Raw genomic sequence first — 16,129 nt, 5'->3', positions numbered from 1 at the left:
TGCCCGCCCCAAGGGTGCGCCAATAAGCACGCCACAGGAATGGAGGGTCTCGCACGAAGCGTGCACTTAAAACTGAGCAGCGCTCTGAAAGTTAAGCGCAAAATCAGAACAACGTATGCAGAGTGCATTAGATATAAAAAACACTGCGTGTGAGTAAGTGGAAGCAAAGCCCGGTAATATCATAACACATTGTTTCAGCGATTACTACTGACAGGGGAAACGTTGCTGTTCTAAGTCAGGCCTGCTGCAAACACAAAGACTAACACAGGTGCAGACGTAGATGAATGTAGGGATGTAAAAGCACACACAACTGTGTGCACGCCCACAAAATAACAACACTGGAGCATGCACGCGCAAGAAAAAAGCAGGGGTACCATCTATCAGGCTGCAGACGGGAGCCTTGGAAGGGGAAATCTGTCCTGTGATGGCCCTAAATGAGGGCTTTGGCGGCGCTGTCACATTGTATTTGGCTGGGACATAGGCGGTATGAGGGCCTACAAGAGATGGCCTGTGTGTACAGATATAATGAACTTGGGAGGTGTGTGGAGCATGGGCAGGCAGTGTGATTCTGTCACAGCTAGCGGTGCTCTGTGCCTGCTGTGAGGATGGAGGGAGGGAGAGATAGAGAGAGCGGCGGAGAGAGACGAGACGTAAATTGAGTGCGGAGAGGGAAAGAGTGAGGAAGAGGCGAAAGCAATGATCAAGACAGAAAAAAACATCAGAATGAGAGATGGAGAGGGGCCGGGAATGAATAAGCAGCCCTGCAGAAAAACACAGAGCTAATCGCTGCCGGATTGGTGAGGCAATACCGCTGTTATACCAGAAGAATATTTGCTCTAATTAGAGCCAGCTAATGTGTCTCCAGGTATAAAAGCTGTTGGCGTTTTCCTGAGAATAATGAGAAACACAAAGCTCGCAGTGTCCTGGAGAGAGGTGCAAAACTCCCTTTGTACATCATTAACAGTTCACTGACAACAAAAGTGGTCTTAATAGAATGTAATGTGGTCTCCTCACCTATCTGTTTGTTCAAATGTCCATTAGGGGAATGCAGAATAATTCTCTCCTTCTGTGCTTCAACCACAACCCATTTTATTTCCAAAGTTCTGCCTCCATTTGCTTCTCTCACCTCTGTCCTCCACATTAAGATGATAAACATGATTTCACGGAGCACTACAATCATCAGTCTTTGTAAAACACGCCAAAATCCTCGATAAAAGAATTAAGCTCGCTTTGGAGAGACGGGGCCAAACGTATAGATTTACAATTCCACACTCAAGTTCCCCGCCATGTTTTAATGCATCATAAACACTTGGTGTTTTTTGGTCTCCGTTCCAATAAAAACAGGAGTGCGCGGGGGTGTAATATCTGGAGCTGGGGGAAATTAAAGCCGAAGTTCCTCTCGTCTCCTCCTCCGGTGCAACTCCCGGCTCGCGCGCTCACACTTGAGCACGCGCGCACGCAAACACGTACGCACGGCTAATCAGCAGCCCGGAGAGAAATCTAAGACCACATCTACACCCAGTGGAGGAACCTGATACAACCACGTCGCCTCCTCCCCCCTGCAGCCCCCCCTCCGCCACCTTCCCACATACCCGTCTTTCTCTTAATCATCAGCTCACACACACTAAACGCTCCCGCTGATAAATTAGACGCGAGGTTCAGTATGATTAACTAAAGTTAATGAAGACTGAAAGCGATCGCAGGCGATGTAACCATAGAAGGGAGAAGCATTTGAGAAAACATCAAGACTACATTAGAAAACCAGCAGACATTCTTTTTTCCCCATTTCTGCTGCTATTTCCAAAAGTCCTTTCAGTGCGCGGTGACAAACATAACCCTTCTGACTGCTGGAAAAATAAATCATACTTTCAAGTGAAGACAAATGCCTTATCCGTTGGGAGTAGCTGCAGGCTATAGTCATAATGGCCTTTCTCTCTCTCTCGCTTTCCTCTTCTCTGAAGGCAGGGAGTTTCCCTGAACTAGTTTGAAATGTCCACAAAAACCAGCGTTACGCAGCATAAAGCAAGTTTAGGGCTGATCGGTAGCAGGAATGTTGCTCTTTAAGACTTATTTTACGATGAACCCCGTGATGGTGAGAAGCACTTATGGTCCTGGAAGCAAAACTGCTACTCAGCCTTTTTCCCCCCCTTCTCTTCTTTTTTGACCAAACAGCAAAAACGCTCATCGCTGACATCTTTAACCGATAAAACACGCTTACGCTCAAGATCATTACTCATCATGTCTGATGTGGTGTCACAGTCTCAAAATTCGTGGATTTCCTATCACTGCAACCCCCCTCTACACCCTCTCTGTACGTTTGGCCCTGCTCAGGCTTGGCTCGGCTCGGGGCAGACCAGCTGCAGAAGTCTGTCTCCTCTCCTCTCTCCCCTCCTCTGCTCTCAGTGCTATCAGGTTGCCACTCCTCCTCCTCCAGCCCATTACACAGGCCTCTTTATGCTGCGCTAAAAGCTGCTCATGTTCAAACACTCCTGGGAAAAGCTCCTTAAAAACATGTCAGGATGAGAGGCCCTGTCTGGTAAAATATTAATAGGAAGTTAATTGGTTGTTAATGGACTGGTGCTTGGGTAGGAATCACCCTCCATTAGATAGGCCACTGAAACACCCCATTCAGGGGTGTCATCTTACCACCTCCACCATCTAATTGGTTTCCGGTCACCGTAGCAGTTGAGTTGCGGTAACCTGGTGTTAAAGACATTATCACTTGAGTTTTATATAAGCTCTGGCAAAGAAAGTATTGTACCAAGCGCAAAGCGCGTTTCCCCACCACTCTGGTATTGTGGGTGTTCAGTTACTTTGGGGTCAAGCTCGGCGCGCCCTTTCTCTTTTAATTGGGCGCCCTTTTTGTCTTTCCTCGTGTTAATCTTTCCTTCTTCTACACATAAGGAAATAGTTTTAACTTTTGTTGTTTGTGGTCAGAGTCACTGCGCTTTCTGTGGTCGTCCTTACCCGAAAGAAAAAAAAAATCCCCTCCTCTCTCAGAGCAGACATGTAATATTGATGCGGAACAGACTCGGAGAAACACAAAAAAAATCAAATGGAATCCAAACTAAGTTCAAATGTCGACTTCAGCGCATACATTTTTGATCATTGCAAACCTACCAGATGCAATTCCCTTCAAGGGAAGCCACAGGGGCACGCCGAGCAAGGGACGTATTTAGAAATAAGTGATATTTCAGCGTGTCTTTCAATCCCGACTTCGTTCAGCTCCGATTCATTTATGAGAGGGACAAATACTTGCTGAAAGAGGTGGTTCAGGAAATGGGACTAAAAATGGCGGCAGAGGTTACCCATGTTTTTATGGATGAGGCTTTCAAATGTACCACGTAACTAAAATGAGCCAGCTCTTAAAGTAATCTCATTGTTTATCTAGACTTACAGACGTTATGTAAATGCTTTATATATACTGTTTATAGTGTCTCATACCTGAGTCTTTCTCTGGAAAAGGAAAGAAAAACATTTTTTAAATCAGTTATTTCAACATCACAGCCTGGTTAAATGTGAGGGTCCTACACTCAACATTTATATTAAGTTTTTCAATCCTGAATCATGCTTTTCATGCAGCCTTTACTTGCTGTTACTCTTTAATGCACTCAAGTCCACTCTCGTGCCTCGGTCTATTTAATGGTAACCTCACTCAAACATTGAGTGAACCCGTGTCCAATTACATTACAAAGCAAATGTCAATGGATCCAACAGATGTTGTGCTACTACACAACTTCCAAGTTTCATTTCACTGGTGCAGGTTATCGCAGCCGCCACTAGATGGTAGCGAAAGGCTGGAGTTACTGATTGGCAGACAGGCTCAACTGATGAAAGAAATCCTCCAGGCCTGCTATTAAATATCCAGCTCTGTGCCGTGTTCTGCTGTAATGTATTACTTGACTGGATGGAGAATGTGTGATAACCCTGACTGCGGGTAATGCAGTAGTAGAAATGTCTGCCTGATGTTTCGTTCGCCCTGCTCAGCCAGTTAAACTCCTCGCGGGCTTGAATTGAATGAGGCGGAGGGGAAAAACTGGAATATTCACCCGTATAATCATCAAGACAATGAGATTAGCAAAAAAGAAAAACCCATCAGGTATGCACTCAGACTTTGGCTTTATTTTGTTTTATTACATGTCAAGCTGTAAATGTTGCAACAATAGAGCGGGTTCTTGGCTGGACCTTTAGCAAAAACTGTCATAAGCTACGAGGATTACATGGTAATACACAACAAAACATTTGCAAAGAACACTTTAGGAAACTGTAGAAAAGTTACAACAGTATGAAACGTCCACTGTGGAAAAACTTTACTTTAATAATATTTGGCACTGAAAAACCTTTTTTTTTCCTGATAAAAAAAAATAAAATAAAGTCACCCGTGGTGTTTCTCGACTAATGGAGTCATTTTGTCCAATTACGTCCTTCACTGTGACTGCTGTGACCTTTTTGGCATCAAAAATGGATAAATATACATTTGAAATTTGGTGACGCTCCAGTCGCACCTTGAAAGTGCTTTCATTTTGACAAAACAGAAATCTAGTAATAGTCCGATATTTTTTTAATAGATGATGACAGCTGTCAAAAAAATGTTTTTATATGCCTCCGGGCCAGATAGCTTTGCTTCCAAGCATGAACGTCACAACCGCTTATTAACTGTCAGTCACTGATTTATTAATTTTTTTCCTTTTTTCATCTCAGGTGCACACAGTAACATTCATTGTGAAAAATAGCTAGTTCAAAATGTCATGCTAATGCACACAGACAAGCTACCGGGATGTGCTGCCTTCAAACTTGGCCCCCTGCACCGCACGCCCCAGAAGAGTTTGTGATTATCCACATGAAGAGCCGAAGAAGTTCACATGCCATGAGGTTCACCATTAGTATGTGGACAGAAATGCATGCAAGTATTTTAATCAGCCCCCAAAAAGCATTTGTGTATGTGCGGGATACATTCAAACAGGCAATAAGAAGAAGAAGTGAGAAAATGAAATCAAACTACATTAGACTGGAAGAATGTGCTGTCTGCCCTTCTGTTAACATCTGCTTACACCTTGACTGCACCCTACTCTCAGGACAGAAGTGTAAAAATCATTGAGAACTCTTTCCGGTCGGTGTGGCTGATGAAAAGACAGTCTTGGAGACTCTCACTCACTAGGCCGCGTTGTGGAAAAGGATGGGCTTGACCATCCCAGAGAGGATTTTGGGCACGTGGACGCTCACAATCTCCGAGATCATCTCTGGGAAGCTGACGTGCATTTGCATGGACTGAGCTTGGATGAACAGATCGTAGGTGAACTGGTGTAATTTCCTCACAACCTATGTCAAGAGACAAACATGATACATACATGTGTTGGGGTTATTAGAAACAAAGAGATAAATAAATATGTAATGTGGAAAACATGTAGATGCTGTCTATTGTCCCTGTATAATAAAGACTAAAAATGCCCAAATAATAATACGAATGAACAAAAACAAACGAGACTTTCATGGCACAGCTTAAGAGGCGGTTTTAGGAGATAACACTTATTGTGACACTAAGCTCCACAGACAGGGCAAAGCTGAAGGAGTCCTCATCAACTCTGATCTTCTTCCTAAAGGGCCCTTCCAGACAATCTCTGGCTGCCCTCCAGCTCAAAAGCCACAAAGCCGAGCATTTAAAGGTAAATCCACAGTGAAAGACAGGAGGCTCAATCTGTTGTGGCTCCTCTCCACATAGCGCTTTAACTCTTCTGGTCATACTCATATAATGATGTAAGGGGTTTTTCCTTTGATAGCTAATTGTTCTCATCATTGAGATAAAAGTACAAAAAGAAAAAAAAAATCCTAAAAAGGGTTAAAAGTAGTGCATTTACACCCCCTAGTGGTTGCACATCTACATCAACACACTTCCCCCTCCTAAACCTCAGTAAGGATGAGATGAGTGATTAGTGTGTATTACAACAACAAAAGAAAGTTCACCAAATAAAAAGAAAATAAAAATGCAAGAAATGCACATCGAGAAGTCGTAACAGGAAAACTACATGTGTTTTTAAGTAGATACACCTGCGTACCTACAATACCACGTCAGTCTTTTACGGCTTAGAGGTAAAAAGGAAAAAATATTATTAACAAAATAAACAGAATATAAATCTAGAAATACACTGATGGCTATCAGCGTGTGTCTTATTTAGGGTGAATTTAAACTAAATTAAAGACCTTTTATTACTCATTCAAATCTACCTCAAATGCCTGGACTTGGACTTTTATGCCTTTTTTTTGGTTCATAATCTTTCCATTTTCTTTTTTTACTGAAGGTCACAGCACAACTTGACCTTTCTATATTTTGTTAAAATATAATAAAAAGCGCTTTTAAAAAATCTTTTCAGGTGTTGCTGATTTTGCTGGTATTGGGTATATATGTGCACAAATGTTTGACAGAAATAACAATGAAACTCGTTAATCAACCTTCTGCATGGTCGCGCATATGAAGGCAAATCTTATGAACCTGCTTTTTTATTGCTTATGCATTTGTTTCGAGGTTTAACACTACTCTTATGACATCACGTCAAAATTATGGCCACAGATTAAAGTGTTTGGTGTGTGAATAGGTACATGTGGCTTGTAGTGAAAAGTGTTTTGAGTGAGAGTAGAAAAAGCAGTCAGATGCAGTCAAATTCAGTCAGAGGTTGGAAGTAAGGAAGTACAAATACTTTTTATACTTAATACTTTTTCTAGCAACTTTTTACTTTTACTCACTAGATTTTTAAACAAATATCTGAACGTTCTACTCCTTACATTTTCAAAACAGGCTCGTTACTTTTGTTTTAAAATGATCATTTATAGCATTTACACTCGGGGTTAAAGTGGACCGATAGAAGTGCAGGTTCACGGTACGCGGTACAGCATCTAGCTAGCGCTGCAGAGGAGGACAAAGAAGGAAGGAAGTGACATGTTTTTTGGTTTTCTGGTGGTTAAAAGGTGGTAATTTCAAATTCAACGTTTCTATCAGCTAAGATAAGAAAGACAGGACAGGAAGAAGAGAGGTTTGAAGGTAAGGACTGCTCAGTAATACTTGATAAACTGCAAATTTAAAGCTTCATTTTAATCACATATTGGATTTGCATATGATATGTTTTGATAAATTATGTGTTTTCATGTTGTGAAATGTCCTGCAACACAAACTAAGCTAAACTCATTTTGTGTTGCATGAAAATATTAGGTAGTTTCGACTTTTAATTCCCTGTCACTGCACAACAGATTGAAACTGAGTGGATTTCTTAAAGTTAGACTCTAGATTCAATAGCATTGGTATTCTCATGTACTAACATTATTTTATTATATTATTATAGTGCAAAGTTCAGTTGCCTTTGTCCAAAAATGCTTTTTCACATTTACTTGAGTAAAGTTGTTTCAGTGCTTCAACTTTTACTGTTTTTTTGACAAATGTATCTGTGCTTCTACTTAAGTAAAGAAAGTCTGTACTTTTTCCACCTCTGTATTCAGTCATGTGAAAACAGCCCATAATTTGGTAGCTTGTAAAACCACATTAAGCAGCAATAACTCAAAATAATAATTTTCTGTATGAAGGTCATATGAGAGAGGCTGATAAAGGTTATCAGCCTCTCTCATAATTCTGGAGGAATTTTGGTCCTGTGATCTTTGCAGCATTGCTTTAGTTCTTTGAGGTTTGCAGGCAATTGTTCAAGCACAGCTTGCTTATGTCCTGCCACACCATCTCTGTCAGGTTAAGGTCTATACTTTGGCTGGGCCTTTGCAACACCTTGATTATTTTCTTTGTGAGCCATTCTGTTAGAGATTTGTTGCGGTGCTTGACTCTAGAAACCTTTGGTATACTGAAGAGTTCATGTTGAACTCAATCACTGCAATGTGTCCAGGTCCTCCGGCTGCAAAACAAGCCCAAATGAGTACTATGCATTATGACCAAACATCTCCAGTTGAATTTTTTTGACGTTGAAAACATTGTTTCTCAAAATCTCCAGAAGCAAAATATTCAGTTGCACCTTTTCAAATTAAGTTATCCTGCCATGTTCTTTTCAGAGAGAAGACTTTCTCCTGGCACCCCTTCCAAACAAGCTATACCTTTTCAGTCTTTCTCTAATTGTGCTGCCATGAACTTTAACATTTAACATTCTCACGGAGGTTTGAAAATTTGCTGGGACGTCCACTCCTGGGAAGACTGTGGCATTGTGTTAACACACATGAACGCTTTCACAGAGCTACTCACAAAGCAGTAAAGGCCTCTTTAAACTTTATTTTTCACATGACTGTAATTAGCAGTTCATTTACTGTGTCTGGGTTATTCTTCAGTCCATATAAATAATTTACAAATGGAAATCATCTTATTGGCTTTAATACAGCAGCATCTGGCACCACTATTCTTTTATAATTGTTAATTATCATGGTAGGCTGTTATGGATTAGGCGTTTCAAGGAAGCAAATCTCAAATCCAGGTTATCATATAATCCGAAACACAGATACACAGTAGCTAAAAGAGAATAAAAAAATAACAGGCTTAAACCTGTGGAGAAAACAAGGGCTTAGATATTAAATGCAATGTCTGACAGATTCGGTTGAATGAATCCAGCCGTGAAATTTTAAAACAATAAAAATCTTGCTTGTGTGTTCATAATAAGTTTACAGTTGTATTGCAAGCCTGTATAGTGTTGTGTCTGTCATTTTGTGCGAGAGGAAGGAGCATTATTTTAAGATAAGATAAGATAAGATAAGATAGAACTTTATTAATCCCTCGGGTGGGTTCCTCTGGAAAATTCGATTTCCAAAAAGCACGGCACCGACAGAAGTTACAGTTACAGAATATTATATATATATATATATAGACACACACACATACACACACATATATAAATACAGAGAAAAATATAAATAAAATATACGAAGGGGATAAATAGAATAAATAGGAATAAAAATAAAAATACAAGTGATTTGCGCTCACTCTAAAAAAATGACATGTGCATCCATGTCCAGTGTCACAGCATGGTGCATTTTTTGGAATGCGGTTGTGTGTATTACCGACTGGAGGTAGTCCAGCAGCTGCGTGAGCTGAAACAGTCTCTGCGTGCGGGTGGTCTCTCCGTGGTGGCTGGCCAAACGGTCTAGCTCCTTGATGTAGGAGGTCCGCAGTTTGTCAAAACAACTCTGGCTCTTCAGGCCCTGCACTGGCACTGTGACCACAAAGCCAGAACACAACAGTAACTCTCACAGACTTTATCCAGCCCATCAATTCTCTAAAGTATGGCTGTACTCTATTGCAGTTGTATTTCACATGTTGAGTTGACATTCGCGTCATTACTCATGGTCCCGGGTGACTCACTGATGCTGAGGAGGACCAGGGCCTTCATGCAGAGGAACTCCTCCTGGGTAACCTTGAGCATGCACAGCCTTTGGGATAGTAGCTTCATCCTCACACAGTGTTCATACATGCTGGACACTTGCATCCGCTGGCTGTGAGGAGGGATAAAAAAGAAAAAAGGGGAAAAAAAGCGTGACGCAGGAGGAGGGTCACGTAGTGAGAAATGTAGAAAGGAGTAGTTATTGGGGACATGAAGGGGAAAAAGGGAGAGAAAAAAGGCACCAGAGGTGAGAAAAAACGAGTTAGATGGATAATGGAAAATAGAGAACGACAGTGAGGCACTGAAAAATGAGGGTCAGCAACAAGGGCATGCGTATCCATTACTATGCAGGTCAGAAGCAGCCTAATAGAGTGACATGGGTGTAACACAGACAGAATGAGTGCTAACGTCACGCAAAACACTGACCAATTCAGAGCTGCCATGAGAGTTGGCGAACATCGTCATACCTTCTTTGTTCTTGACACAACAATTTACTGATAACAGCCTGGGGGGGGGGGGGGGGGGGGGGGGGGGGGGGGGACTCATGTGCAGTGATTTTTGTGACACAAACTCTGTTGTCTGGGTTTCTTTTGGGAGTAGAAAGAAAAAGACAAAGGCTGGAGTTGAGGTGTCAGAAACATTTTGATAAGGGGCCGAGGGGTGAGGTTGGAGTGTAAATTAAAACTTGTCAGAGTGGAAGTTCTTGGACACTGATGAATGGTTATGCGATGATGAAAAAGAGCAAAGCATTTGAGACGATTCCCTCCGCCAGCCGCATTTATCAAATGCAAAGTGACGGGTTTGCTGGTGTGCCCGGAGAGACATTCGCTGTTTGTTTTCCTCCTGCTGAAAAACACCAGAAAAGTGTCGCACCGTGCCTTTCATCGCATTTCACGATGACAAGTGAAGTCTCATGGCATCGCAGCAAACCCCATGCCACAGTGATAATTTCTCGTTTCTTAGTTTGATAAAGATTTTGTGTCTCCTTTTTTGTGAATTCGTTGTTTGATGTTAAATTGAATATTTGCTGAAACTCACTCATTGAAAACCAGGTCTGGAGCAAAGTACAGCATAGAGCTGTTAGTCAGCGTGTAGGATCTCCAGCCTAAGGCAAACACCATCACCCCCATCCATGACAGCTGAATCAGTGACATCTGGTCATCCACATACAGGTCCCGAAACCCTGTTAACAAAAGTCGCTGTTATCAAGCTCTCCTCAGGGTTAAGCATTCACAGTTTTATTATTTTTAAAAAAAATCAGCTGATTTGGCTTAATTAAATAACTGTTGAGGCAAACATGGATACAATGATGGCCATTCTCAGCCTTCCTCTATTTTATCTTTTTTGTTTAAATGGGAAACATCCCCCTCTAGTGGCTAATATTTGAACAACTTTGTTTGTTTTGCATGGACACTAAACCAGCGCAAACTTCTGGAAAGGTATCTCATCTTTTGACCTAGATACTGAGGCCTTGCTCAGTGCTGGCAGATTAAATACATTTCCTAACAGTGGTACTGCTCATCCAAACCGCAGGGAATTCTAATGTCATTTTTGATTGAATTACGCTTATTTCTTCTCAAACTGCCCATTTACCATCCACTGTCTTAGTCAAAGTTGTTTACAAGTCTGATCTTTCAGGGTTTTGCTTAACAAGGAATGCAAGTGGTATGTTTGACTAGAAACCAAAACGGAAGCAGCCATGGAAATGTGCTCCCTACCAGATTCTCTGGAAGAGCTACTTGGAATTAATTACCTTGGCTCAGATTAGTTTACCTGGTATTGCCTTGGCCCAGTGGACCACGGTTACCAGCTGCCGTTCTCCCAGCTCGTTCAGGCTGGTGAGCAAGGACACGGGGCTGTCTGGCTGGGCAGGATCATGCCCGGCATTGACCAGTGCTGGCTCAATAGCCTGTAGGATGCTGAGCAGCGACAGGCAGGAGTGCAGGGGTGGGGGGATGGCCGCAACCAGGGCCTGGGAAGCTGCTCGAGATATGTAGATATGTAAAAACAACATGAAGCAGAAAGTGTGGCAAGATCGAGTCTTTTCTGGCAAAAGTAACATTGAATAAACGTGACATTTGAGCTCTGTGCAACTAATCCTTACCACCTTGAGCCCTGACAGCTGCATTTCTGGACTCCAAGACTGCATCTTTCTTCGCTGCCCTCTCTTCTTTTTCTCCGTGTCCCCAGCTAGCTGGCTGTTGCTCCTCTTCTCCATTACTCGCCTGCCCGGTTCCCTTCAGCCTGCGACCTAGAGAGATGATTCTGTTAGAATTCAGATGGACGGCTTCTAATCTAATAAATGTAAGGAATCTGACCATGCTGACCTATTTTTTTAAAACTGCAAAATACTTTCCTTTATTTATGTCTCATTATTTCCTCGTCTCTGGTAGCTCACCTTTAAGGCTCATTCCCGACATGAAGCATCTCTTTAAGCGACACGACGCGCAGTTCTTCCGCCTCAGTTTGTCGATGGTGCAGTCGTTTCGGCTGGCACACAAGTGGTTCTGCTTACCTGGAGGCACACAAGAGTGCTGGGGGATGAGGAGTGCGAGTTCAACAATGCCTAGGCTTCCACTCATAGCAACGATATGTGGGCGTTTACTGATAACAAATAACTCGACCTCATAATGTCAGGGTCACTGTGCCCTGTCTACAGGAGAGAGCAAGTGGGTGTAAGAAATTAAAATCAGTGCGTGAGTAATTGTGTGTGTGTGTGTGTGTGTGTGTGTGTGTGTGTGTGTGTGTGTGTGTGTGTGTGTGTGTGTGTGAGTTGCACCCACCTGCAGCGGCCCTCTTGAAGAATACTTTGCAGCTGCCGCAGGTGACTGCTCCATAGTGACAACCCGAGGCGTCATCTCCGCACACTTGACACACTCTCCTTTCTGACAGATACACACCTGGAAAAAAATCCTCATGCCTGGGCGCGCGCGCGCGCACGCACACACACACACACACACACACACACACACACACACACACACACACACACGCGCGCGCACGCAATGGTGTTGTTTTAGTGTCTTCCCTCAGTTTTTAAACCCTTTTACCGTAAAAACTGAGGGAAGACACTGATGAAGAATTGCAGCAGACATTAAAAAGCACTCACACAGACGCTATCGGTTTTGGGTGTGGTTGACAATTTGTCAGCAAAGGGAGTCAGTTTGCTCCAAAGTAAAAGTTGTGATTAGCACATGCCAGAGTGAAGTTTTTTTTTAATGAATCCGTAACTTGTAATAAAATAGAAGGTTTTCTTTCTAGAAGCAGAAACAGCAACAGGTGCTGTATCTCTTCTTTATAGGGACACTGATACATTTCCTACTGCTGCAGTCCCAGGGCTTATAAGGACATTTCTGGAAAATCTTAAGAATAGGATAAACTTTAAGTTGCTGTAGCTGCATGCTATAACATGATTTAGAGAAAGCCAAAACAAAAAAACAAAAAAAACCCCACACCATGCTGTTGGAGGACAAAGGGTTCAGTGCTGCTGAACATTTCAGGACTCCACAGAGTATCAATAGAAGTCATGGCTGATAGCGATATATAATAATCGTGTTCGCTGCCTTTGATTTATTTGTGCTGACACTTATCCAATTAGCTTATGCTTTGTGGCTCTCACAGAAACGTCAAGAAACTAAGCATGAAATCCGGAAAGACAGTGCACCGTTAAACATCTGCGAACTTACGCCTAAACTCATTACAGCACTCCTTTTAGAAGACAAAATGACCAAAGCCCGACTGCATTGAGCGCAGTTACTGGCACGATGGCTCATGCTGTGTGTTTCTCATTAAAGAAACGTGTGAGAGATGGGAGGGATCGGTAATACTGAATGTACTGTACTCAGTATGAATGGGCTTTTGACCTGACGCACACAAAACAAATCATTCGAATCTGATCTTTACCTTAAACTGCGATCTGTGCAATTCATCCACACCGAAGGCTCGCTCTTGATAGTGGAGAAAGTGCTTTGCCCCTGAGGAATCGCACTTGGGTAACTTTCCATTTGGCCATATCCTTGTGCCGTCGCTCGCATGCCACCTTTGCCACCCTTCTCACCTCTACCGTACCAGATACAGCGGCATTCCTGCCTGTTTCCGCGAGGAGCTTGCCCACAATTACAGTATTTGCACAAAAAATTATGTTCCCCTGATTCTCCCCTCTGTGGCTGTGGCTGTGGCTGAGGCTGGGATCGGTCGATGTATGCGCGCTCATTTGCGCACCACATTTGCGGTGGGAAATCCCTATATAGGTCTGAACTGTCATAGTAAGACGAAGGTGGTTTTAAGGGTACGACCTCGGCCACCTGAGGGGTCGCGGGCAGCTCCAGCGTGGGGTTCATAAACACATTTGACTGCCTGCAGACGTATCTGGATATCACCGAGCCACGCGTCACAGTTTGCGCACCGTCCATTTCGCCCGATCCGAACAGATCCATACAGCTCACCTGCTGTATGCCCTGGCACACTTCTCCAAAGTCGTCCTCTCTAAGGCTGCTGTCACCCAGGACAAGCAGGCTGCTGTCGGAGTTCATATTTCCAGTCCTTCTCAACTCTGGCACTCCTCGAGAAGTATCCGCCACAGTGGAGTCGCATTCTGCGAAGGCGCTGCTGGAGCTCTGGTTCATATTATTGGGCGGAGAAGACACCGAATCCAAACCCAAAGACACCGACACCGCTTTACTGAGCTCATAAGCCGGACACGCATAGATGGTGGTATCCAACCGATCCCCTTCATTCATCGTTAAAGAGTTTGTTCCTTCCAAAACCGAGTGAAAGGACATTTTCGGCTCCGGTTCTCGGAGTTAGAGTGCACTGGGTGCGCGGCGAGCAAACAAAACAACACTTTCCAGGCTAGAAAACGCCTACCCAGTGACACTACTCTCGTGCGTCTAGGCGGATGGGAAATGCACATCAGTCGTCGACGTAAGTTACGAAGGGGAAGGGACGTCCCGCCGGTATGATTTACAAATGACGGGGGCTTTTCGACACTTTTATAGTAACTTTCTTTTTTTTTTTTTCAACGCAGGATTAAAATTCACCTCACGAATTACCAAAAAACAAAAACAAAGAAAGAGAAACACCAGCATAGTGAGAATTGGTTTTCGCACAGACTCTTCTTTATACAGTGATTAATGAACCCAGTGTAGGTTAACTTTTAGCAATTTTAAAACCCAGCTGCGTGCCTCTCACTATTTTACGTGCAAATCTAATGGCGTCTCAAGAGCATAGCTGCGATTAATAATTACAGCACTCTGTGCAGTAGTTTGTTTTCCTACTTAGAGTTATATAAGCTTGCTTGTGTTTGTCGGTCTGATTCACACAGAGAATCAGGTTAACAACAAACCAGAATGCACAATCATTGATGTGTTTAAACCATATTAAAATAACAACTAAAAAGAACGGGGTGGTCAGTGGAGGCTCTGATAGGTAGTAACGCAGTGCTTTCAACTATTTATTTTTGGATAGCTTGTGATGACTCAGCACACGACAGGAGCTGGGGACTGCAAATTAATTTTACCCAGTATATAGAAAAGGTCTGGATTGGGTTGGGGCGTTTGTGGAAAGCTTCCTTTTTGGATTGCAGGAGGAGAAGAAGTTAGGCAGACCCTTTTTTAAATGGGGTGACACAAGAGGGAGTGAGTGGCGCACACTCACATTCAGGGTGGGCACATGGGAAATGAGAAAATCCTATCAAAAATGTTGTGCTTTGCAGGACAAGACAAGATAATTTTGTCCGGTTTTAATCAGAAATATGGTTTATCGTACTGAGTTGGCGAAATAAAAAAAAAGTCTGTGCACTCATCTTGTTTTAGGTTCCTCTTTGCAGAGTGAAAGACTTAATGAACACTGTAAGAAAAACCCTGTAAAATTTAGAGTAAAAATATTGGCAGCAGGGTTGCCTGCCCTGTAGTTTTTGTAAACGTTTTTTTTACAGGATGATGCTGTATTTGTTTTACAGGACAATTATGTAAAATCCTAAAGATGCTGTTAAAATAAATATAATGAAAAGGTTTGGTATTACTTGCTGAGCACATCAACTTTTATTAATTTAACCATAAACTAAATTCGTGATTTGCAAAATTATGATTAATGCTGAAAGCTGACCTTATGTATCAGTGCCAACAGCTCCTCTGTATTCACTTATTATTACATCAGCAACAATCAAGCTAACCTTAACCTTGTTAGCAGAAAATGAGCGGTGATATAACATTACTTTCAAAAATGTCGAATTTAAAGCTGGTAAACACAAAGAGTGAAATATTAAAATTAAGAAATGAATTAACTAAGTCACTTACTAGAAATCCCTCCACGCATTGCTGGAAATTCTCACGACTATTCTAAATCCCACAATGCATCTGTAAATATGGAATTTTACAGTAGCCTATAGACTTTATCCAAGCTCCCAGAATGCATTGCTGTTTACAGAATATTACTGTATTTTTTGAAATACTGTAAAATTATGTTGTAAGATTTTTATTTTTACAGCAATTTGTTTTCATTTCTCATATCATAAAAATCAAAATCATCAAATAAAGTTGTTTTTTTTTTATTTATAAATATGCTTACAAAGGTGCATTTATACCAAAAAGGTTCATTTCTTCCCTTGTTTTCATTGACAGGGCCAGTTGAATTTAAGCCCCCTTCAGCCACATCCCTGCTCCACAGTGGCAAGTTAACTTCGCCTATATCACATTATATTACACAAACATGCATTTAAAACTGATAACCAGCAGCAGATTTACTCATTAGACACCCAATATTGCTCATGTGGAAAA

At 42.2% G+C, this 16,129-nt stretch overlaps 1 protein-coding gene across 2 annotated transcripts; it reads right to left on the bottom strand.

The window, feature by feature from the left end:
- Positions 1–4,100: 4,100 nt before the first annotated feature.
- LOC101466282 (progesterone receptor) lies at positions 4,101–14,307 on the bottom strand. 2 transcript variants are annotated; one of them, XM_004563271.4, is made up of 9 exons: positions 13,257–14,307; positions 12,137–12,273; positions 11,752–11,868; positions 11,461–11,604; positions 11,127–11,333; positions 10,392–10,536; positions 9,335–9,465; positions 9,034–9,185; positions 4,101–5,319 (listed from the first exon to the last, which is right to left on the bottom strand). In XM_004563271.4, exons 1-9 carry the CDS (start codon positions 14,132–14,134, stop codon positions 5,155–5,157), a joined length of 2,076 nt encoding a protein of 691 aa, XP_004563328.1. In that variant the 5' UTR covers positions 14,135–14,307; the 3' UTR covers positions 4,101–5,154. The 2 variants fall into 2 exon arrangements, with proteins under 2 accessions (XP_004563328.1, XP_004563327.1); XM_004563270.3 differs by having other exon boundaries at positions 11,458–11,604; positions 13,257–14,306.
- Positions 14,308–16,129: the final 1,822 nt, after the last annotated feature.

Source organism: Maylandia zebra, linkage group LG2, assembly GCF_041146795.1.
Source record: "Maylandia zebra isolate NMK-2024a linkage group LG2, Mzebra_GT3a, whole genome shotgun sequence".
Classification (NCBI taxonomy): domain Eukaryota; kingdom Metazoa; phylum Chordata; class Actinopteri; order Cichliformes; family Cichlidae; genus Maylandia; species Maylandia zebra.
The sequence above is the reverse complement of the archived record's forward strand: the minus strand, read 5'-3'. Positions and strand labels throughout refer to the sequence as shown.